Genomic DNA, 24291 nt, shown 5'->3' with positions numbered 1-24291 from the left:
ACCTTGGTGGCTGCAATGTGCCTCATATACAGCCACCCTGGCTCTGCTCATTAGTGTGTTATATTTTGAATGTCTGAAAGAGTATAATTGCATCAGGACAGGAGTCAGGAGAACAAGTGTGAGTGTCTGATGGGGAGGAAGTAAGCTGAAATTGTACAGGATAGGTCTGAACATGTGTTGGTACAAACCCCAAATCTGAAGCATTGTTGGTGTTTCTTCCTGTCTTGCATTTTCTTTCTTTCCTTCCTTCTTTCCTTTTTGATTCTTTCTCATACTACTGGGGTTTGAACTCAGGGACTTGTAGTTGCTAGGCTAGTGCCCTATTGCGGAGCCACACCTGCACCCCTTTTTAGTATGGATTGTCTTTTAGGTAGGGTTTCAATTACTGGGTCCTTGATCTGCCTAGTCTAGCCTTTCTGTTGTAGCTAGAATAACAGGCATATGCCACTGCATCCAACTTTGTGAAGAGGGTCTTGTGAACTTTTCTGTCTGGTCTGGCTTCCAACCACAATCCCTGAATCTGAGCTTATTGGTAGCTAGGATTACAGGCATGAGTCACTGGGGCCTGATTTCATTGATCTTTTGTTTTTTTTAAATAAAAACATCTCATGGGAACCCCATGATGATCTCAAGCTTCACTGATTATGCATATCAATTATGATTATATTGATTATGCAGCTATCTGGCATAGTTGAGGATCGATGCTATGATTCTGTGTTGGGTTTTCTGGAATGTGAGGCTAGGAAAATCTCTATTATGGTAGTGCTTCCATAAAACAGTTGTAATCATGCAAGGTATGATGAATCAATGTAAACTGCACTTAACTATAAATTAGCTAGTGGTAATGTTGAGAGACCTGAAATCGAATCTGCTCTCAAATTGGCATGTCTCAAATTCTTTTTTTTTCTTTTTTTTTTTTTTTTTTTTGCCAGTCCTAGGCTTTGGACTCAGGGCCTGAGCACTGTCCCTGGCTTCTTTTGCTCAAGACTAGCACTCTGCCACTTGAGCCACAGCGCCACTTCTGGCCATTTTCTATATATGTGGTACTGGGGAATCAAACCCAGGGCTTCATGTATATGAGTCAAGCACTCTTGCCACTAGGCCATATTCCCAGCCCAGCATGTCTCAAATTCTTTTGTAGCCTGGAATCAGTCCTAGCAAAGACTTGAAGGGTTAGCACAATCTAATTTGAATTTTTATTTTTTGAGACAGGGTCTCAAGAAGCTCAGGATTGTCTCAAATATTCTTGATCTTCCTGCTTCTGCCTCCTAAGGAATAGAATTACAGGCACCACACTCTACCAATTTAAATACTTTTGCCTCAACAAAATAATACTTTTTGTTTTTAGTGCTGGGTATTGAACCCAAGGTCTTACATATGCTAGGCAAGCATGCTGTACAGCTGAGCTACATCCCCAGACCTTAGTTTTTTTAGACAAGTTCTCTCTATGTAGCTCAAGCTGACCGTGAGTTCAATATGTAGCTCAGGCTGGCCTTGAACTCAACATATAATCCAGGCTGGCCATGAACTCTAGATCCTCTTGTCTCCCCTCTACTTTGTGAGTGCTGAGATTACATGAGATTACAGGCATGAGCCACCATATCCTAAAATAATAAAAATTTCTAAATAACTATCTTCCCAATCCAAATTTAAAATACATTGAAAACTCAAGTGGGTGCATTGTAGTACTGAAATGTGAACTCACAAGGCCTCTAGCCTGCTAAGAAGGCACCCTATCTCTTGAGTCATGACCCCAGCCAGATCTTTTTTCCAGTCTTAGGGCTTGAACTCAGGGTATGGACACTGTCCCTGAGCTTCTTTTGCTCAAGGCTACCATTCTACCACTTGAGCCACTGTGCCACTTGTTTTTTTCTGTATATGCGGCACTGAGGAATCAAACCCAGGACTTCATTCATGCTAGGCAAGCACTCTACCACTAAGCCATATTCCCATCCCTGACCCCTGACCTTTTATTTTTACTTTTTGAATAGGTTCTTGAGTTAGGTACAAGGCAGATTGGACTCAATCCTATTTATACTTGCTGAGTAGCTAGTAAGATGATAGACATGTATCACTGCACTTAGACTTTTTTTAATGGTTGACAGCAAGAGCTTGACAGCCTAAGTCAAGCTCCAGTACTAGCATTAAAAAAAAGAATGGGATTGGAGGCATGTCTCAGTTGGTAGAGTGTTAGCCAATGTGCGAAAGCATCAGGTACAGAGTTCCAATGCTGGTCTCATATCAAAAAAAAAAAAAAAAAAAAGGAGAAAACTTGAAAGGGTAAAATCTACAGCACAATGTATGGTTTGCTCTGCACTGATAGAGACAGAGATGCTTCTTTCATAGAATTAAGAAAGAAGCTTGAGAAGATAGAGAAATCTAAGAGGCTACCCTTGGAATTTCTGTTTCCTCCCTCCCTCTCTCCCTCCTTTCCTCCCTCCCTCCCCCCTCCCTCCCTTTCTCTCTCTCTCTTTCTGTTGTTCTTCCCTTCTTTCTTTCGTGTTTCTGGGGACTGAATGTATAGCCTTAACAATGAGATATACCCAAGCCCTAGAATTTCTATGTCCTCAAACACTTCTGAGAAGAGATTATTAGTTATAGTAGGGTTTTGAAGAGGCATGAAGAAAAAAAATTTTTTAGAAGTGCAAAAGTGGACTTACTAGGGAAATTCAGTGGGACTGACAGGCAAAATCCATTGTCCAGACATTCATTTCAGACAGTTAGAGACATAGTAAAGGGCAGGGGGAAAAAGAGATTTATTATATGAGAGATTTATTATGAGCACTCAACTCATTTTCAGTCATCTTTGGTATAGACATAGGCTATAGGTTTAAATACACAAGGAATTAGGGGCAGGGGATGAAAACAATGCATAGTTAATCAGTTACAATCACACTATGTTTAGTGGTATTTTGAGATGTCAGAGGTGGATAGCATCAGAGGTGGTCTGACAGTCTATCTCCTTAAGGTTGGTCAGGTGGGATCATGTTACAAGAGTGTACCTCTGGGCTGGGGATATGGCCTAGTGGCAAGAGTGCTTGACTCATATACATGAAGCCCAGGGTTCGATTCCCCAGCACCACATATATAGAAAATGGCCAGAAGTGGCGCTGTGGCTCAAGTGGCAGAGTGCTAGTCTTGAGCAAAAGAAGCCAGGGACAGTGCTAAGGCCTTGAGTCCAAGGCCCAGGACTGGCAAAAGAAAAAAAAGAGTGTACCTCCACTTTACACTCATCTGTTATAAGCATCATTGTTACTTGGTAGGTCATCTGCTCTTCCTAGCTTCCAAGATGGCTATTAAGTGCTGGAGGAAAGATTGGCTCAGGCTAAAGAACATAAATACAAAATAGATGAGGCTAGAAGGCCTGCATTTTATCCTGTTTTTAGTTAAATTATAGTTCCAAGTAAGGAGTCAGTCAGTGTTTCCCAATAAAAGCAAGTATTAAGGCCCTCTTACAGGGAGTCTGAGGCAGGAGGATTGTGAGTTTAGGGCCAGCCTAGGTTACATAGTCAGATCCTACTTGTGAATGAATGAATAAATAAATAAAGATTCAGAGTTTTCAGGCTCCATTACAGATGGAATTGCTGGATTCAAGCAAAGCTAGGTTTGATCTGACTAGTTAGGAAAATGTATAGGCTAGAGAAGGCTAGGATAACAAGAAATAGAACATTTTAAATGTTTTGTGTTTGTAGGCAATCATAACATAAAATGAATGTGAAATTATAAATATGAACGTGAGAAATAAGTTGGATGTGGTGTCTCATACCTATATCCTTAGCACTAGCAGATCTGAGTCAAGAAGATCTTGAGTTTGGGGCTAGGCTGGGTTCTATAGTAAGATCCTTTAAGTAAAAAGAAAAAATGAGAAATAGTGAAAAAGTAACACTATTTAATGGCTTGGGCTTTTTTTCCCTTCCTGTTTTTCCTATTGTAAATTAATTGTACAAAAGGGTTTCACTGTGATTTCCCATAAATACACATAATGCAATTTGATAAAATTTACCAATTAGTTTTTCTCTTCTTCCTTTTAAAACAAATTTTAATAAATGTGTAGGTTTTGTTTTGTTTTTCTTGCAGAACTGGGAATTAGACTCATGGCCTTGCCTAATTGGGCCTCACACTTCCTAGGTAAAGAACTCGAAATTTGAGTCACAAACCCACTAACAGTGATTCTATTTTCATATACAAAATACTTTGATCGTATTCCTGTCTCTTGGCTCCTATTCCCACACAGCTGTATCCTCCATACCCCTACTTGCCTTCACAAGCTTTTCTAGAAGTTAGATTCACCATATTGAGTAAGGTTTTGGAGGAGTTTTGTTTTGTTTTGTTTCTTAGAGCCAAGGAACAAACTCAGGGCCTTGTACTTGACAGGCAAGTTCTTCTGCTGAGCTAAATCCCCAACCCCAATTTGATGGTCTTTGTTTATGCCAGTACAAGGAGCTGAACTAACAGCTTGCTTTCTGCTCTTCTCCCATGCTTGGTGCTCTACCACTTGAGCCATGTCTAGAGTTTGGCATTTTTGCTGATTAATTGGAAATAGGATCTTGCAGACATTTCTACCTGGGCTGGCTTTGAACTAACCTGGATCCTCCAGATGTCAGCTCCCGAGTAGCTGGGATTATAGGTATGACTCACCAGTGGTTGGCTGGGTGTGGAGATTTTGAGGAGCTGAAAATAGGTTACTATGGTAAGACAGAAGGGAAATTAGTGATGGTTACTGAGCCAGAGGCATGAGCCAGAGTTTTCAGAGATAGTGTGGTTTCTGGTAATAGGAAAGGCAGCAATAGTCTCAGTGTGGAAAGGATTGGGATGTGAAACACTAAAATGGGATATAGAAAGATCACTGGGGATGAGGAGCTAAGTAAGCAATATCAACATACTACCTTCCCACCGATGTTAGATGAACAGTAGAGGAAGAAACAAAAGCAATGAGCTAGTACTGAAAGGGAAGAAATGGGGCTAGGAGTGGTTTGGTGGCAGAACACTTAATTAGCCTTTTTTTTTTTTTTTAGGGCGGGAGGGTGCCAGTTCTAAGGCTTGGACTCAGAGCCTGGGTGCTGTTCCTTAGTTGTTTTTGTTTTTTGCTAGAGGCTAGCTACACTGTTAACTCTTGGGCAGGTGGCACATGCCTATAATCCTAGATAGGCAGTAGGCTGAGATCTAAGGATAGAAGTTGGAAGTCAGCCGGGCAGAAAACTCTGTGAGATTATCTCCAATTAACCACCAGAAAACTGTCAATGATACTGTGGCTTGTAGTGGGAAGGACCTAGCCTTGATCAGAAAAAAGCTCAGGGACAAGCCCCAAGGGCTGAGTTCCCCAGTGTCCAGCAAAACACACACACACACACACACACACACACACACACACACACACACAAAACAAAACAAAACAAAAAAACAAGGCGGAGGGGCTTTTTGGAGCTGGGAATATAGTCTAGTGGTAGAGTGCTTGCCTCATATAGCTGAAGCCCTGGGTTCAATTCCTCAGCATCGCATATATACAAAACGAAGTGGCGCTGTGACTCAAGTGGCAGAGTGCTAGCCTTGAGCAAAAAGAAGCCAGGGACAATGCTCAGGCCCTGAGGCCAAGCCCCAGGATCGGCAAAAAAAAAAAAAAAAAAAAAAAAAAAAAAGACCAAAACCAAAAACAACCTCCTTTGTTTTCAAAAGAGTGCTCTCAATTCAAGCCTAATACTAAGTTTGTACGACTAAAACAAACGTGCTCCTATGAGATTTCAAAACAAAACTGGTATGAGTGTATGTAGGATAAATGTCAGGCGTTAAATTTGTAACTTTGAAACGAAGAACATCTGGGAAGAAATAGTACAATGTTCCCACAGGCAATTAACAAAACAGTAACAACAACAAAAAAAGAAGATCGTCCTCTAAACGCCCCCTCCCCACCCCCAGCAGCTCGGGTTATTTGCTTCTTCGGGAAAAATTGCCCAGTGTGCCCATTCAAATTTCTCCCAGCAAATCACAGTGGTCTAGAGTTAATTCCTTCTAAGCTCATTGGTCAACAGGAAACTTGAGCTCCTCCTCACCGCCCACCTCTCATCAGGGAGCCAATAGGAAAGGCTTGCAGTTCTCAACTAAATATCATCAAGTACGATACTTGCAATTGGCTAATGGAGGTGTCGATCGAGTAGTAGGCGGGACCGTACTAAGCTGGCCTATATAAGGAGAGGACAAAGGCGGCGCGCCGCTTGTGTCATCCGCCATTTTGTGTGAGACAAGGTGGCCTCCACGTTCCCTGCGCGTCTTCTCCGCTTCTGCCTCGACCGCCCCTTGACCACAGACATGTCTCGGGATCGGTTCCGGAGTCGCGGCGGTGGCGGTGGCGGCTTCCACCGGCGCGGAGGCGGCGGCGGCCGTGGCGGCCTTCACGACTTCCGCTCCCCGCCGCCAGGCATGGGCCTTAACAAGAACCGCGGCCCTATGGGCCCGGGCCCAGGAGGCCCCAAACCTCCGATCCCGCCGCCGCCTCCGCACCAGCAGCCACAGCAGCCGCCGCCCCAGCAACAGCCGCCGCCGCAACAGCCACCGCCGCACCAGCAGCCGCCACCGCACCAGCCACCCCATCAGCAGCCGCCGCCGCCGCCGCCAGACGCCTCTAAACCGGTCGGTCCTCCGGGGCCCGGCGCCGCGCCGGGAGTAGGCAGCGCTCCGCCGGCATCGGGGTCGGCCCCGCCGGCTACCCCTCCGACTACTGGCGCTCCGCCAGGGCCCGGCCCCACCCCGACTCCGCCGCCCGCGGTCACCTCGGCCCCCCCAGGGGCGCCTCCGCCCGCGCCTCCGAGCAGCGGGGTCCCGACCACTCCTCCACAGGCCGGGGGCCCGCCGCCTCCTCCCGCAGGAGGCCCGGGTCCCGTGCCTAAGCAGGGTCCAGGTCCTGGCGGCCCCAAGGGCGGCAAAATGCCTGGTGGGCCGAAGCCCGGCGGCGGCCCAGGCCTGAGCACGCCTGGTGGCCACCCCAAGCCTCCACACCGAGGCGGCGGGGAGCCCCGTGGCGGCCGCCAGCACCACCCGCCCTACCACCAGCAGCACCACCAGGGCCCCCCTCCCGGCGGACCCGGCGGGCGCAGCGAGGAAAAGATCTCCGACTCGGAGGTGAGTGTTTCCCGGAGCGACGCGGTCGTCGGTTCCCCTAAGATGGCGGCGCCCCCTTCCCCCGGGCGCCGCGCGGGCTTCCATTTTGTCGGCGGCCGGAAGGCGGCTGCGCGTGCTCGCGGGGGTGGGGCCGGTGCTGGTGGCGAGGGCCTCCAGGCAGCCCGGGATTGGCCGCCGGCGCCCCTGACTTTGGAGCTAGCGGCTGGCGGGACCGGAGCACAGAGCCTTGGCGTAGGCCTTGGAAACCGGAACTCGGACTGGGTGGAGAGATGATGTACGGTTGGACAGGACTGGGCAATTCCGGCCTACTTTTTTGTTGACTCCTGTTGGTGCTTGTGAAAAATTCGACCGTGCAGGCAGTTGATAGTTGCGGATAATAAATTCTACCGTGCGGTCTTATTGCGTATTTTCAAGAGCGTTGTGGATGATTAGCTTTTTGGCTCAGGGATGATGGAATTCTCCCAATTCAGGAGTAGACCTTACTTTGACTTTAGGGACAGAAAACCAGTCGACAATACGTACCTCTAGTTTTAGAAAGGCAAAATGAGTTTAGGGTTTTGTACTGGTGGTCATTGGTGTCTGAAAATTCCCTTCCTCCTTTTAGGGATTCAAAGCCAACTTGTCTCTCTTGAGGAGACCTGGTGAGAAAACGTACACACAGCGCTGTCGATTGTTTGTTGGGAATCTACCTGCTGATATTACAGAAGATGAGTTCAAAAGACTGTTTGCTAAATATGGAGAACCAGGAGAAGTTTTTATCAATAAAGGCAAAGGATTCGGGTTTATTAAACTTGTGAGTGCCAATTGTTTGGTTTTATAAACAACTGAAAAGTGAGGGTCAGGGTTTTTTTTGGTTGTTTTTGTGGGCTTTTGGGTGTGTTTTTTGCCAGTCCTGAGGCTTGAACTCAGGGCCTGGGCACTGTCCCTGACCTTATTTTGCTGAAGGTTAGGACTCTACCACTTGTCTAATTTTTTCTGTTTATGTGGTACTAATGAATCAAACCCAGGGCTTCATGCATGCTAGGCAAGCATTCTCCCACTAAGCCACGCTCCCAGCCCAAGGGTCTGTTTTTTTTTTTTTTTTTTGTCTTCTGCAAAGGCTTGGTTTAAACCAGGAAGGATAAAATGGTCTTTAAGCTTTTAATCATCTTTACAGAAAGTTGTACCTGCTAGATAGTGTGCAATTGTAAGTAACTCAATAAGAGGGCAAGTGTAGGGGAAGAATTTATACAGGGTGTGTGTGGATGGGGGAGTAAGAGGTAGTTCATGACATTGAGAGTATTATTAGGCACCTTTGGAGTTGCTAATGTGTCTTGATATTTACAGGAATCTAGAGCCTTGGCTGAAATTGCCAAAGCTGAACTTGATGATACACCCATGAGAGGTAGACAGCTTCGGGTTCGTTTTGCTACTCATGCTGCTGCCCTTTCTGTGCGAAATCTTTCACCCTATGTTTCCAATGAACTGTTGGAAGAAGCCTTTAGCCAATTTGGTCCTATTGAAAGGGCTGTTGTAATTGTGGATGATCGTGGAAGATCTACAGGAAAAGGCATTGTTGAATTTGCTTCTAAGCCAGCGGCAAGAAAAGCATTTGAAAGATGCAGTGAAGGTGTTTTCCTACTGACAACGTAAGTTGTCTTTGGTTGATTCTAATAATTTCTTGTTAATTTGAGTGAGAATGTTGCAGTAGAACTGAAAAAAGTTAAGGTCGAACCATTTTTGTTACTAGAACTCCTCGTCCAGTCATTGTGGAACCACTTGAACAACTAGATGATGAAGATGGTCTTCCTGAAAAACTTGCACAGAAGAATCCAATGTATCAAAAGTAAGACTGATTAGACTTTCTGGTAGCTTTTAATGTGCATGCAAAGAACTTACTGTAGTAATTTTCCAATTTTGCTTAAATGATACAAATTTTTGATTGAATATTCCTTTACATTTTTGTTTTTGTGCCTTTTTAATAAAAACCTCAAGCTTCCCTGGTGCTTATGCCTGTAAACCTAGCTATTCAGGAGGCTGAGATCTCAGGATCACAGTTTGAAGCCAGCTTGGACAGGAAAGTCCAGGAGACTCTTATCTCCAGTTAACCACCAAAAAAGCTAGAAGTGAGCCAGGCACTGGTGACACAGGCCTGTAATCCTAGCTACTCAGGAGGCTGAGAATTACGGTTCAAAGCTAGTCCAGGCTTATGAGACTCTTATCTCCATAAACTACATAGAGAATGCTGGAAGTGGCGCTGTACCTCAAATGGTTGAACATGCTATGCTACCCTTGAGCAAAGTTCAGGAACAGTAGTACCCAGGCCCTGAGTTGTTCTTGCCCCTTTGTCAGCAACACAACAAAAAATGGGAAGTGGAGCTCTGCCTCAAGTGGTGGAATGCTAATCTTGAGGGGAAAACAAAAGAAAATAAAACAGCAGGGACAGTATGTAAGCCTTGAGTTCAAGTCCCAACTATGCCACCAAAAATAGAAAAAAAAACCTCAAGCTCAGAAAGTTAGACTTTGTAGGTGTCATTCAAGTGGCACCTGAAATTTTACTCTATTCTGAAATAGCTACAGGTTCATCACATGTGTCCTGTTAAATGCTTAATAGTTGCATGAGATGTGCTTTTTATGGATTGAAAAAATAAGCCTAGGTGAGGACTTGGGTTAGAGAAAATGAAGAAGGTAGAATTTATCTTCCCTTAGTTTGTCACTGTAACTTTGTTTCTCATTTTGGTGGTACTAAGCAAGCAAGTATTCTACCCCTTGAGTCCCACCCCTCAGCACTGTACCATTTATTTGAAACTTACATCTTGATTTCTCAGGAAGAAGTCATCCCTTATTAGTGAATAACTCCTTATTAAGTTGATGTGGTTTAGGTTATAGATACCTTTCTATGTGTGTTAGCAAGTAGGAAGGACAATATGGGAAAATAAGCATGGGTATAAGACTTGTAAGGTGTGAAAAGATGTGGTTGAGATCATAAGTGTTTATAAGAACTTTTAAGTTGACAAGAATGTGTTTACAGAGGTAATCTGGTAATCTGAGACTACAGTCAAGTGATATGATTGTTCATTTATCTTTTTTTTTTTTTTTTTTTGGCCAGTCCTGGGCCTTGGACTCAGGGCCTGAGCACTGTCCCTGGCTTCCTTTTGCTCAAGGCTAGCACTCTGCCACTTGAGCCACAGCGCCACTTCTGGCTGTTTTCTATATATGTGGTGCTGGGGAATCAAACCCAGGGCTTCATGTATATGAGGCAAGCACTCTTGCCACTAGGCCATATCCCCAGCCCGCATTTATCATTTTTGAAGTATTGTTTTTATTACAGAGATAATTCATGTGAGCCAAGGTGGTTATTTATCTTTTGTGTTCCTTATGGACCAGTTATAGTCTAGAATCCAGGCCTAGTAGTACCCATCTGTAATCCGAAGGTTTAGAGGCTAAGATGGGGACAGCAAGTTCAAGGCTCACAAGAGCCACATAGACCCTAAGCCACCAGGAAAGTGATTTAGGATTTTGTTCTCTCCCTTCCCCCGCAATGGAATCAGGTAGTATTGCATTTACATACTGGTTTACATTTGAGGTTTGTGTGTTGACAGGGAGAGAGAAACACCACCTCGTTTTGCTCAGCATGGCACATTTGAATATGAATATTCTCAGCGATGGAAGTCTTTGGATGAAATGGAAAAACAACAAAGGGAACAAGTTGAAAAAAACATGAAGGATGCAAAAGACAAGTTGGAAAGTGAAATGGAAGATGCTTATCATGAACATCAGGCAAATCTTTTGCGCCAAGGTAAAAGAAACTGGATTTTACTATTATGATCAGGTGCTTTTGAATTCATCAGAACCTCTTAACAAAATCTGAAATGATTTCCAGATCTGATGAGACGCCAGGAAGAGTTAAGACGAATGGAAGAACTTCACAATCAAGAAATGCAGAAACGTAAAGAAATGCAATTAAGGTAAAACAAAACAAAAACCCTGCTAGTGTACATGTAGGAAATAAGATGCACTCAAGGAACTGAAGATGGTAGAGTGCTGGCTTGGGTGAAAAGACTGAGAATGTAGCCCTGAGTTCAGGCCCTAGTACTGGTACAGAAACAAGACACACTTGTAATTTTCAGTAGTAGAGCTTATTTGCCAGATGCACTCTTTACCACTGTTTCTAGACTAGGCTTTTTGTCAGGGCAGGGGAGTTCCTAGACTTCCTAAGATTCATTTATCAATGTAAGGAAGGGTTTGCTTTTGTTTTGTTTTGGTTTGGTTTGTTTTTTGCCAGTCCTGAGGCTTGAACTCAGGGCCTGAGTAGAGTCCCTGGCTTCTTTTTGCTCAAGGCTAGCACTCTACCTCTTGAGCCATGACGCCCCTTCAAGCCTTTTCTGTTTATGTGGTACTGAGGAATGGAACCCAGGTCTTTTTATGCATGCTAGGCAAGCACTGTATGGCTAAGCCACATTCCCAGCCTCAAGACAGACAAGTTTTAAAAGATGTGAATGAAAGTTTAATTTATATGCGTGATAAATACTCTAGGCAAGAGGAGGAACGGCGTAGAAGGGAAGAAGAGATGATGATTCGCCAACGGGAGATGGAAGAACAAATGAGACGCCAAAGAGAGGAAAGTTATAGCCGGATGGGCTATATGGACCCAGTAAGTTAGGTTTTATTGCAATCTAACTGGAGTTATCTACAGAACTTGTAGGTATCTAGAATGAAATTTTATTTGGTTAAACATACAATCTTGCTGGACACTAGGAGATCACTCCTATAATTAGCTACTCTGGAGCTAAGTTTTAGAGGCTTGAGTAAGGTTGAGGCCAATTTGGGCAGCTCTTAAGTGGTTGACACCAACTGAGCAAGCAAGTGCAAAGCTCTTGAGTCAAACCCCCGGTACAGCAATTACGTTTTCCCTCATTCATTGTATTGGTATTTGATTGCCATAGGTTTTATTTTCCTGTATGAGTTGAGATTTGATTGAGTCAGAAGTTGAATAGGTTTATTTTGTACCAGTTCTGGGACTTGAACTCAGGTTCTGGATGCTGTTCTTGAGCTTTTGTGTGCTCTACCACTTGAGCCATAGTTCTACTTCCAGCTTTTTTTGAGTAGCATATATTGGAAATAAGTGTCTCTGGCTCTGACTTGCTGGGCTGGCTTCAAACCATGACCCTCAGGTCTCAGCCTCCTGAGGAGCTAGGGTTACAGATGTGAGACACCAGTGCCCAGCTTAATTAGATTGATTTTTCAGCCTTACAAAAGATTTTTTAGGTTTTAAAAATAAAGTGGGTAGTGCAAGGTAATGAAAGGAATTTTTTCTTTCAGAGAGAAAGAGACATGAGAATGGGTGGTGGAGGAGCAATGAACATGGGAGGTGAGTATGAAAATGAATTAACAGTGTCATCAGACAGAACAGTATTCTATTGGAATTATAACCACCATTTTTGTTTCCTAGATCCCTATGGTTCAGGAGGCCAGAAATTTCCACCTCTAGGTGGTGGTGGTGGCATAGGTTATGAAGCTAACCCTGGCGTTCCACCAGCAACCATGAGTGGTTCCATGATGGGAAGCGACATGGTAATGTATCCTGTGGGACCTAGTCAAAAGGAAATCCTCAATTTCATGACTCACACGTCTTATTTTTTGTTTGTTTGTTTTTTCTTTTTTTAAGTAGGTGACTGGACCTCTTGGTTCCCCCCTATCATGTAAACATAATACTGAGGTATACTTTGGCAATGTAGAACTATGGTAACCTAAACAGACCTGGTTACCAGTGAGGAGTCAATGCTGTTGTTAGTATGTGGAGTTATCTTGGACAATAAGTAGATTGAGGAGTTTTTTTTTTTCTTCATTTTATTGCCAGTGCATGGCAAATCCAAATTCTAGGTGTTAGATATTGTATGAGTTTTCTACACCCAAATGAGAGTAATGAAATGGCAAACTGTCTTTTTTTTTTTTTTAAGCTGGTATTTGCCATAGCAGGAATCAGACTTGTAGCTTTAGGCATGTTTTAGTGCTGTATAGGACTTTGACCTATATTTGGTGTGGCTTCTATCCAATGAAAAGGGAATTGGTTAGTGTTTTGACTCCGTCGTTTTCCACCTGTTGGGCCTGTCTGTAGGTACACTTTCTAAAATAAATGGACATGTATTATGCTACAGTGTAGCAAAAGACAACAATAATTTAAAGCATACTAATTGTGTGCATTTGATCTGAACTTTCTTGATGCTATAGTGTTACAGCCGTACAGCTAGCCTATCAGGTGCTTTAAGGAACAATTGAGTGAATTTTGTTATGAGTGGCTTTAAAAATTTTCAGGACTGAATTTTGGTGGGTTAAGAGTGCATTTTTACAGCTGAATTGAATATTAGTACAACTACAGGGTTTGGCTCAAAGGAACAGCAATAGAAACATGAGGGTTTACTATGAGATTATATTTAAAATTGACCTAAAGCCATATGTGTATTAAATGTTGTAAATAGCTGGTTGGGTTAAATGTTTAGCCTTCATCAAATGATGATTAGCCTTCATCAAATTGAATTTTTAATGTGGGTTAACATGGTTTATGTGCTTCCTGCAGATAGAGATTGTCAGGTATATATCAGATTTCTAAGTTAAACATGATGTTCCTACAGTTGGGGTCTGTATCTGTCTAGGCAAGTTTGTAGTCTTAACGGCTCCTTTCTCAGCTGTTAAGATAATCCTGAAGCCTTCAATCAAATTTTCTGTTTTTAGTTCTTTGAGATGTAAAAAATGTATCAAAACAGAATTTTTAAGATTGAAGTTTAGTTTCAGTAATTCTATAGTATTTTGTTTTAAAAACTGAAGTGTATAGGAACAGTTAAGTCTTGATGCAGAATTTTTAAGATTGAAGTTTAGTTTCAGTAATTCTATAGTATTTTGTTTAAAAAAATGCTGAAGTGTATAGGAACAGTTAAGTCTGCCATTTTAGATTTTTCCTTGGAATCATACTCAGGTAGCTGGACTATTTTAAATGGACTTTGAAACAGTAGTGTAGATTGCTGTGCTTGCATATCTATAGGGTTGTTTAGGTAAATGTATTTCTAGTTTACATGTAGAAGTAGCTGGAATAACAAAGTGCATAGCTTATTTGCAGGCACTTTAGCTTGATGTTAGGCTGTTTGGGGGAGATACCTAAAAACACAGAATCATAATGAACTGTTAGTGCACTTTGCAAAACTCTAAGGAAAAAGTTGGACTATTAAAGATGGGCTGTATATTTAGTCAGTTTGTACTGTGAACATAAATTGTCTCTGGCTTTTATAGTGATGGCTCTGAAGGTGTGATATACTTGTGAGATAGTTTGGCAATACAAGTTTTTTGATCAAAGTTACTGTGCCGAAATCTAGTAGATTTTTATGCCTTTTCTTTTTGTAGTCAGCATTTTATTAAAAAGTTTGAACCTTTTTAAGATTTCTGCAACTTTGCAGATGTGTCTTATGTTCTTGAAAAAGCACAAGGTTTCGTATGCAGCACATGCCACTAACTGGTGAGTAGGTCTTTTGTCACTTTAGTGAACTGACTGGTCTGGTTGGGCTTGCTAGGCCTACCTGGAGATTAAAATTTTTTGTTGAGACCTTGAAAGTGAGTTTGCAAGTGATTCAGTCGATTAATCTGATGTGAAATTTCTTAGAACTCATTTTCGAATGGATTTTCACATCTGTACTAATTCTTAAATTTTTTAGCACTACAGGGAAGATCTATTCTTTGAAACAGGTGTATGAGAATGGCTCAAGTGGGAACATACCACAAGGCATGTATTATCGTAAACTAATTTTCAAATTACCCTTTTTTCCTTTCTATGTTCCCGGTACCTGTGGATCGACTCATTGGTGATTGTATCGACGAACGTTGACTACGGAACCTTCTAAAATATTTACTTAACACACATGGACATCAACTACATATAATGAACTGTTCATTACTGTTCCAATAGCGTACTGAGCGCTTTGGGCAGGGAGGTGCGGGGCCTGTGGGTGGACAGGGTCCTAGAGGAATGGGGCCTGGAACTCCAGCAGGATATGGTAGAGGGAGAGAAGAGTATGAAGGTCCAAACAAAAAGCCCCGATTTTAGATGTGATATCTAGGCTTTCATTCCAGTTTGTTTTTGTCTTTTCTTGTTTAGATACCACTTTTAAATTCTTGCATTTTAGTAAGAAAGCTACCTTTTTATGGATGTTAGCAGTTTATTGACCTGATATTTGTAAATGGTCTGTTTGGGCAGGTAAAATTATGTAATGCAGTGTTCAAAACAGGAGAAATTTTTTTCCTTTTATTTCTTTTTTTAAACTGTATAATGTTCCTCAAGTTAATGGCAGTGTACCTTGTGCCACTGAATTTCCAAAGTGTACCAATTTTTTTTTACTGTGCTTCAAATAAATAGAAAACATAGTTAATACTGATCTTCAACTTTGCCATTCATGCTTCTATGCACATTAGGCTAGGTATTCCACTTTGAAAGCATGAGAGTGTCTAGGCCTTTGAATGGCATATGCCGTTTCTGGGAAATGTATCTGGAAGCTTAAGCATTGCTTTCTACAAAGAACTGCCCTCTTGTTTTAAAAAGAAATGCATCTCAAAGTAGTTCATGATTTGTTTGGCATTATAGGAAGCAAGCTGGTGCTAAGTAATTTTTTAATGGTTATGTAAGCAAAGCTGAACTGTAAATCTTCATTCAGGAATATGTGTATGGAATGGGTGTAAGCTATTGGTAGGGGGAGAAAGTGGGTTTGGTTAAATGGATCTTTCATGGCCCTGTGATCTACCCTTTCTTTGAAAGTTTTTGAAACGTAGAAATACCATTTTGTTGCATTTCCCCTATTCTTGTTTTTAAAAGAACAAATTCCCAAGCCCTACAAAATGGCTTGTACTGAACTTTTGCATTTGAATTAAAGATTGTTAAACATGGAAGCCTTTTCATGTATTCTAGTGATTTATAAAAGATGGTGGGAAAATTCAACTTGAAAGTAAGGTTTAGATACTTAAAGTAGGTTTACTCTTCACATTTGTACTCTAACTTATATTTCCTCATGCTATTTTTGTTGTGCAAAATGTGTAGAACTATGAGAATGATTTTCTCAAGAGGCATAGTGACTTAATAGTTGGTAGGTAATCATCCTTAAAAAATTTTGTTCCCTAGTTTTAAATAATTTTTTTTTTGATTAGTACTGAATCTGGAGAGATTTGCTAATGGTATGTAGTACAAATACCCCTTCTTCCCAGCATAAAGCTTTGGAATTTTTCGATGGTGTTGTCAGTTACTTGTCAACTTCATTGAATATCCTTGCATTAGAACAAAGACTTTTTTAAATTGTAGAACAAAGACTTTTTGATTCAACATTAGATTGCTTACTGTTGGTCTGTTAGTGTAATGGGAGCTTGATTTCCTTCCCAGTTAGAAACAACTTCCTTCAGTAGGCAAAGTAATTGAATGGTTTGGCTTTGTTTTTAGTTATGTTTCCATTCAAGTCTCTCTACATTATAGAACGTTGACTATGGAATGACTTCCTTCTTTTCACCTGTTGTGTTAATTGGCAAAAGAAAAATTCTAAAATGTTTGCTAACATGTTGAAGTGTAGTACTGTGCCTGACTACAAGAAGGAAATAGAGTAATTTCTGAATAGGTAAAGGATAATTTTAAGCAAAACACTAGTGGAGTAGAAAGCATGTAACCAAATTCTAGTTGTATGACTGACAGGTACATGGTGTGCTAAGTAAGGAAAGACTCTTCTTATCAGATATACTCATTTCTACTCACCAACACACTTAGAAATCAGTTTTGCCCTAAATATTTCAATAAGAAAAGTTTGGCCCCAAGTTAATATCAACTGGTGATATGAGATTTTCTGTATGGAAACAAGGGTCATGATTTAAAAGGAGTCCATTACAATTTTGTTGAATTGTATGATAGGGACTCTAATGACAAGATCATGGGTGTTCATGGGACACCCATAGGGTGAACTTGGAATGTATGTGGGTGGGGGCTGGAGGGGAGATGGGAAAATCTGCCTATAAAATTAATGTTTCAGTTTATTTTTCAGATTACATGCCTTTCTTTATAAGGGATGCTGGCACAGACCCCTAAAATAAGCTCTTTTGGTAGTACTATACCCTTGAAGAGTGGTGAAGGAAGCTAATGGATAATCTACTGAAAAGTTGTGGCTTTTGATAGCCTCACTGTGGGCTCTAGAAATGCTAAACACTGTTTAGCAAATAATGCTTAGTTTGAACACAACATTTATCTTCATCATTGAAACAGTGTACCAAGGGTTGTAAGCGATTTAGACTTTGAACAAGTCTTGCAATGTATATATGATAGTTTTGTATATGATAGTGTTTAGCGTAATATGAATTTCAGTCATCTAAAGAGTAGTTTCCTAAAAGTTGCTAATGAAACTTAGAGTGGGAAAGGGAAGGGAATAATTGGAAGTATTTTATTTTTCTCATTTGAAGAAACCACCTGCCCCTATTTCCTCTTTACTTTCTCTCACAATTTTTATTTAAGAGGAACACTTTTAAAACATTTCTCCTAATCTTTACGTATTGCATTCTCTTAAGAAACTAGTGTATTAAATAGGTATCTTACAAGGTTAGTCTATTGGCTCACATTAGTAAAACCATAATTCTTTCTGCCTTAGGAAATTAAATGCCTAAGTGCTATAAAACCCCCTACTCTATAGATGTGTTATAGCACTACTACAAACAGATAATTTGGGAAATTGTAATGTTACGCCTGTGAAATTTTTTAAGTGGCATATTATGGCACATTAAAATGTAGATACTTGGCTTGGGGTAAGCCATAAAGTTGTGGCGGAATGTTTTGTGGTGTTCTTGGACTGCAATAATGCACTATTAAAGTAGTGGCCTGCTACATAACTGCATTTAGCCAGCATTTCTGCAGTGCGTAACTGTGAGGAACGTAGTACCGCAAATGGCAATGGACATTAGGACCCGGATGTAGTATTCCTGCTTGCTCCAAGATTCTCATTGCCGACTGCATACAGGTAGGTAACAAGCAATATAATCTAACTTGGTGACTTGCTATGTACTTTTATTCCGTGGGCATTCTGACATCACACTTCTGACAATGAAATTACAGTGCAGCACCTAAAACACTTGTATGATAAAGCTTAGCTTATCAAAAACTGCGTGGGTCTGGGGTAGAGCTGTAATTGATGAGGCAGAATGTGGTGCTGTTGCAGTTCTGAGATACAAAGGACAAACTTGATTCTCTTGTTGTGTGGTTTTCTTTTATTTGCATTGTATGTGAAAATAACATGGTATATACCACTGGTATGTGGGGGAGAGGGAACAAAACCATACTTGGAAACTAGGATGCTCATAACACCTTGATAATGGGCTGTATAGCATGTGATAATTAGTCCCTAGTGTAGCAAACTGACCTCATACATAGGTCAGCAATGTGTAATTCCATTATGCAAGCTTGGTTCATTGTTCTCCAGGTTGAGTGAATTGACAGGTTTTTTTTTTTTAATAGGAAATTTTTTTTTCAAGTATGGGCTTCATGGGAATATCTTGATTACTTAACTTGGGATTAGATGGGAAGACTTGTCTCAATGTTTATACACTAAACTTGGGGAAGTGGTGTGAAACATGGACTTGGCCAACAGTTGGGAATGCTTCCCAAACATAAAACTTCGTCGTATTCTGTAGTGACTGCATTTGTTCAGAGTAGCTTTTTGAACCTGCTTCCCTTAGCTTTAGGGATGTGATAATACAGTCACAAAATGAATGTTTAATGACAAGAAAAGTCTTGAAAAGCATCTTTTGTTGCTTAGAACTTAAAGCTTTGCATCAGTTGTTGTCGCAGACCTCAATGCAACTTTAGTAGTCTCCAAACATTTTTAGCTAGCATGCATGAAAAATGACATTTACTTACAATTCTTCCTGCTCTATATGTAGCTGGAAAGTTTGATTTTTTACTTTGCATAAATGCTGGTGAAAACTTCCTGACTATATGATTTTTCTTTCACTTTGCAAGGAAAGTAGCTTGCTCTTTGGTAACCAAGTCACAGGGTGGGGGCAGATTTGTACTTGAATATGTAGTCCATTCAAGGAAACCACTTGTCTTCATAGATGAAAGAACCAAATGGTGTCTAGTCTAGCTTCTCCATAAATATAATGTAGATCAAACAATGCTCAGTATTAGTGACATGAGTATTCACTAACCTACATAGGACCCTGATGGGTGGGGATTTCCTGTGTATAATCCATTAATCGGTGGCTAGTGCTTGCTTCCGTGGTTTAGTTGTGTTCAGAAATAAAATTAAAATTTCAGGTTTATTTCTTCCTAGTTAGGTTCATTTCTTTTCAGAGAATGTACTTGTCACAATACATGGACAAAGCGAACATGATTGGGGTGTGGGAGTGATTTTGCTTTTGTTCTGCTTTAAGCTTATAAGCTTTTGCACATGATGACAAACCATTGCCTAAAGTTTTTATTTGTGTGTAGCTGTAAATTGTAAGTGACAGTGGTTTTTTTTTAAACCACTCAGTCAAAAAGCTGGGAATTAAGTGGGTTTCAGTAATGATGCTATATGCTGAGGTGCTTGCATTGTATTTCATAATTTTTTCTTGTTAAACTAAAAATTATTTTCATTGAGACTAGTCTTTTAAAGTTCAGAGGTGTGATGCCAGAATATATTCTCGTACTGTTAGGCCCTTGGAACATAAACCAGTGCTTTATGAAAGATGAAAAAAAATGCGATGGGTCTTCACACAAGGTTGCAAACCTACAAAGTATGCACAGAGTCTCACTTCCCTAATAAAGAGATGCGTGTGACTAGATTTGGACTTTTAACCTTAATGGGGGTGCATGTCTCATTGTTAATCATTGTTAGCTGCAGTGACATGATCCACAGTCCTGCATTCACTGCTTTCTCAATGATTCTGGACAGGTTTTAGCTGGGATGTTTGTTCTGGGCCTTCACTTGGTTTTGGCTTTATCTGATAATGATTCAGGGCTGTCAGCTAGTGCAGTTTTTAAATGGCTGCCTATAAGGAAAGAATTCTGAGGATTTGATTGTTCTTAACCATCTGTCATTGCTGCTAGGTAATGATTGGCAATTTTTTAGATTCAACTGTGAGAATTTCACAGTTGCTGATAAAAGTTTTTCATCAACCATAAAAATGTCGCTTTGAACACCAGTGCCGAAAAGGAGGGTCTTGGGTTGGTTTTTTTGTTTTGTTTTGTTTTGTTTTTCCTTTGAGGATGAAAAAGGGGCTGGACACAGAATAGGTTTAATCTGGAGAATGTGGGAAATGCAAAACGATATAGTATCCCTTATGGATGGTACATGTGCAACAGGGAATTGTATTTCAATTGTACTGGTGGCAGTAACTAGGGAGGAAGAGAAACCTGGAACTCTTAAGGCTGATATTTCTGTTTCTTTTGCACTGTGCCAAGTGTATAGTGAAAGTAAATAATCTCTCTCTCCCTCAGAAACGTGGGTTCCTTGCTATTCCAGTGAGGCATAGCTTTCCCCAAATCTAGACTTAAAACTCAGGACTTAGAGGATAAGGTGCAAATGCATAGGATTGCAGGGAAAGAACTGCAGTGCTGTGTGCTGTGGGAAGGGGCGAAACTCTGGTTAGCTCACCTGAAAATAGAAGACATTACTTGAATAAGGGATTTGGGAATATGTGCTTTTATATGAGAAGAGCTGATAAAACTCACTTAGGTAAACGTTGTCACACACCTTCACATAAGGGATAGTATATTTTGAGTTGCAGTCAAACTTCCTCGTGCTCAGATTGGTGAAAATAGGAGTTAGGCTTTTGCATTTTAAAGAACAGTTTTCATTCTCATTTTAGTGTCTTTAATACTTAAAGCATAATTTTAGATTTTCCCCCCTCCCGTGAAGTTTCTTCCTATTTTTTTATGCTGTAACTTATCCCAATCTTTATCTCTGGAATTTTACTCTTTAAATTTTGAAGTAGCATTTTCAGGCCTTTATTCTCTACCTTTGTCTTTCATACTAACTTTTTCTTATTATTCTTTAGGTGAGAATGATTGATGTTGGCTGATATAGGAGTTCTCATTCACTTCAAGTAAGTGTTCTTAGAAATCTTAAAGGCTAGCAAATACTGGACTTGATTTGTCTTCTATTCAGTAAAAGTAATTCGACTTAACTGAAGTGAAACTTGTATGTTGTTTGATGTCTACTTTTCTCAAGAAAATAACCATTTACTTACCTATTGGGTTTGTGCCAGTACTGGGGCTTGAACTCAGTGCCTGGACACTGTTCATGTCCCTTGGTATTTTTTGCTCTGGGCTGGCGTGCTATCCCTAGAGACACAACTCTACTCCTGTCTTTTTATTTTATTTTTTGCTTTTATTTATTTTTTGGCCAATCCAGAGCCTTGAACTCAGGGCCTGAGCACTGTCCCTGGCTTCTTTTTGCTCAAGGTTAGCACTACCACTGTGCGGCTTCTGGCTTTTTCTGTCTACGTCATGCTAAGGAATCAATCCAAGGGCTTCATGTATGCTAGGCAAGCACTCTATCCCTAGGCCAGATTCCCAGTCCCACTCCTGGCTTTTTAATGATTATTTGGAGATAAGAGTTTCATGGACTCAATCTAGCCCATGATAACCCTATTTCAATTGTTCTTAAAAATTGTGCAAGGACCGTGCATGTAGGATAGCTCAATGAAAAGAGTGACTACCTAGTTAGCATGCAATAGAGCCTGGGTTCCATTCGCAGCACTGAAGGAAAATAATTATGTAAGAATATATTACATATTTATTATTTGCCATTCCTAGGGCTTGGAGTTGGGTCTGAGCACGGCCCCTGGCCTTTTTTTTTGCTGAAAGCTAGCACACTCTATCTCTTGAGCCACAGCACCACTTACTGCTTTTTCTATATATGTGCTGAGGAATCGAACCAAGGGCTTTCATGTATGCTAGGCAAGCACTCTACCACTAGGCCACGTTCCCAAACCCCATATTTATTATTTAAACAATTTGGTGCTTGAACTCTGAGGCTGGAGGCTCTCCCTGAGCTTTTAATGTATTGTTAGGAGCCAAGGATATATTTACCTTGTGGATTTCCATACAGTGCATAATAGTGTATTCCAATTAAACTTACCACTCTCCTTCACCCAAACATTTTCTTTCAAATAATGAAGAGGTTTGTTTTTTATCCATGTATGTATTGTGTGCTATTTTCACCAGTACCTCTCCAACCCCAGTAGTCTTGTCAAAAAAAACATTAAAGTACTTTTAAAAGGGAAATAAAATAAAATTTACTTCAGAAAACAAAGCTTGAGTTAAAGGAGAAAAATGTATTTTCATTAGTCTTAAAAATATTCCTACTGGGGGCTGGGAATATGGCCTATAGTGGCAAGAGTGCTTGCCTCCTATACATGAAGCCCTGGGTTCAATTCCCTAGCACCACATATGTAGAAAACAGCCAGAAGTGGCGCTATGGCTCAAGTGGCAGAGTGCTAGCCTTGAGCAAAAAGAAGCCAGGGACAGTGCTCAGGCTCTGAGTCCAAGGCCCAGGACTGGCCAAAAAATAAATTAAAAATATTCCTACTGTAAGTCCATAAAATTGTAGTTTGTTTTATGTTTTATGCAGAAAATCGAACAGTAACTAGTCAGTAAGAAACAATTCCATAGGTTAGATGGAAGAGACTATAATATCCTGCTTGGCAGTTCACTCCATTCCCACGGGTTCTGGATCAACCATATTTGGGACAAGTGGGCCAGGTCTTTACTACACCTGTATATAAGTGTGTATCAAGCTGGAAATACGGCCTAGTGGCAAGTATGCTTGCCTCCCATACATGACATCCAGGGTTCAATTCCCCAGCACCACATATATAGAAAACAGCCAGGAGTGGCACTGTGGCTCAAGTGGCAGAGTGCTAGCCTTGAGCAAAAAGACACCAGGACAGTGCTCAGGCCCTGAGTCCAAGGCACTCCCCCCCCCCAAAAAAAAAAAAAAGTGTATCTATATATATGGCTGTGTGTATGTATGTATTTGTTGTATATGTGAGTTGTGAAATTACCTTTTGGAATAAATATATAGTACTACTTAAAACTAAGGTCATTTTTAATACATACTATAGATGGATAAGGCACTCTTCAAGACACCACTCAACATGGGCCACCTGTGAAGGAAAGTCACAAGTTGCTAGACTGACAAAGAGTCTAGGTAAGGTGAGTGCTTTTTTATTTTGGTTGCTCATGGGGCTTGGACTCCGGCCTTGGGCGCTGTCCTTGAACTAGCTCAAGGCTAGTGCTGTACTACATTGAGCCACAGTGCCTGGATAGTAGAGTTTCAAAAACTTCCTTGCTGGCTTTGAACCCCCATCCTCAGATTTCAGCCTCCTGAGTAGCTAGGAAACTAGGATTATAGATGTAAGTCAGTAGTCCTCGGGGGGGGGGGGGGGGGGGGTGTGTGTGTGTGTGTGTGTGTGTGTGTGTGTGTGTGTGTGTGTGTGTGTGTGTGTGTGTGTGTGTGTGTGTGTGTGTGTGGTGTGTGTGTGTGTGTGTGTGTGTGTGTGTGTGTGTTCAAAGTCCTGGAGCCTGTGTGCTGTGTTTTTTGCTCAAGAATAGCACTGTTTCAAAGAAAAGAATTGATTAATATTATATAATAATGTTAGTTTCCTTTTAATTGACAGGATCAGGTGAGCTGTGTCCAGAAAACCAGTGAAGATGAACATAAAGAAGGAATGAATAATATATCAACTAATAAATATTTTAAATTTTGATTGTACTTTTGTTTTTGCTTATAAACATTATACTTTATTTTTCTTATTACTCTAGGTTAAAAGGGTTTTAAAGTTTTTGTTTATATGCATACTGTATGTGAGATATCCAAGGCACTGTTTCTTTGTGTGTGCCAATACCAGTTTGAATATTTGCTCAACTTGGTTAATGGAGGTTTCACGCTACCACTTGAACCATCCCTTTATTCCAGTGCTTTGCTGGTTATAGATGGAATCTCCAGTTTTTTCCTGCTAGGTTCGCCCTGGCTCAGAAAACTAATTTTTTTTTTTTTTTTTTTTGCGCCAGTAATGGGGCTTGATTGAACTCAGGGCCTGAGCACTGTCCTGGCCTCTTTTTGCTCAAGGCTAGAACTCTGCCACTTGAGCCACAGCGCCACCTCTGGCTTTTTCTATATATGTGGTACTGAGGAATCGAACCCAGGGCTT

General features: G+C 41.0%; 2 protein-coding genes across 5 annotated transcripts in view; one reads left to right on the top strand and one right to left on the bottom strand.

Annotated features, from left to right (window-relative positions):
• Positions 1-6196: 6196 nt before the first annotated feature.
• Positions 6197-23847, top strand: Sfpq (splicing factor proline and glutamine rich). Of its 4 annotated transcripts, XM_048350856.1 has the most exons (13): positions 6197-7113; positions 7718-7906; positions 8440-8741; positions 8843-8938; positions 10695-10891; positions 10976-11060; positions 11629-11746; positions 12415-12463; positions 12545-12666; positions 15047-18113; positions 21133-21180; positions 23203-23293; positions 23758-23847. In XM_048350856.1, the coding sequence occupies exons 1-10, from the start codon at positions 6304-6306 to the stop codon at positions 15182-15184; spliced, it is 2106 nt and encodes a 701-aa protein (XP_048206813.1). In that variant the 5' UTR covers positions 6197-6303; the 3' UTR covers positions 15185-18113; positions 21133-21180; positions 23203-23293; positions 23758-23847. The 4 variants fall into 4 exon arrangements, with proteins under 4 accessions (XP_048206813.1, XP_048206814.1, XP_048206812.1 ...); XM_048350857.1 differs by lacking the exon at positions 15047-18113 and having other exon boundaries at positions 23203-23288; XM_048350855.1 differs by having other exon boundaries at positions 15047-21180; positions 23203-23288.
• Positions 21595-24291, bottom strand: part of Zmym1 (zinc finger MYM-type containing 1) — a 34280-nt gene continuing 31583 nt past the window's right edge. Inside the window, exon 11 of the transcript XR_007211560.1 lies at positions 21595-21606. The gene's annotated coding sequence lies outside the window, so the exon portion shown is untranslated. The remainder of the gene's footprint in view (positions 21607-24291) is intronic.

This window comes from Perognathus longimembris, chromosome 7 (assembly GCF_023159225.1).
Source record: "Perognathus longimembris pacificus isolate PPM17 chromosome 7, ASM2315922v1, whole genome shotgun sequence".
Lineage (NCBI taxonomy): Eukaryota > Metazoa > Chordata > Mammalia > Rodentia > Heteromyidae > Perognathus > Perognathus longimembris.
Note: the sequence above shows the minus strand (reverse complement) of the source record. Positions and strands in the feature narration are given on the sequence as shown.

Bases quoted from the DNA above. Each gene is read 5' to 3' on its own strand.
- Sfpq (XM_048350856.1), top strand. From the start codon at position 6,304: ATGTCTCGGGATCGGTTCCGGAGTCGCGGCGGTGGCGGTGGCGGCTTC. The intron at 7,907-8,439 runs GTGAGTGCCAAT...TGATATTTACAG, and splicing joins GATTCGGGTTTATTAAACTT to GAATCTAGAGCCTTGGCTGA. The intron at 11,747-12,414 runs GTAAGTTAGGTT...TTTTTCTTTCAG, and splicing joins GGATGGGCTATATGGACCCA to AGAGAAAGAGACATGAGAAT.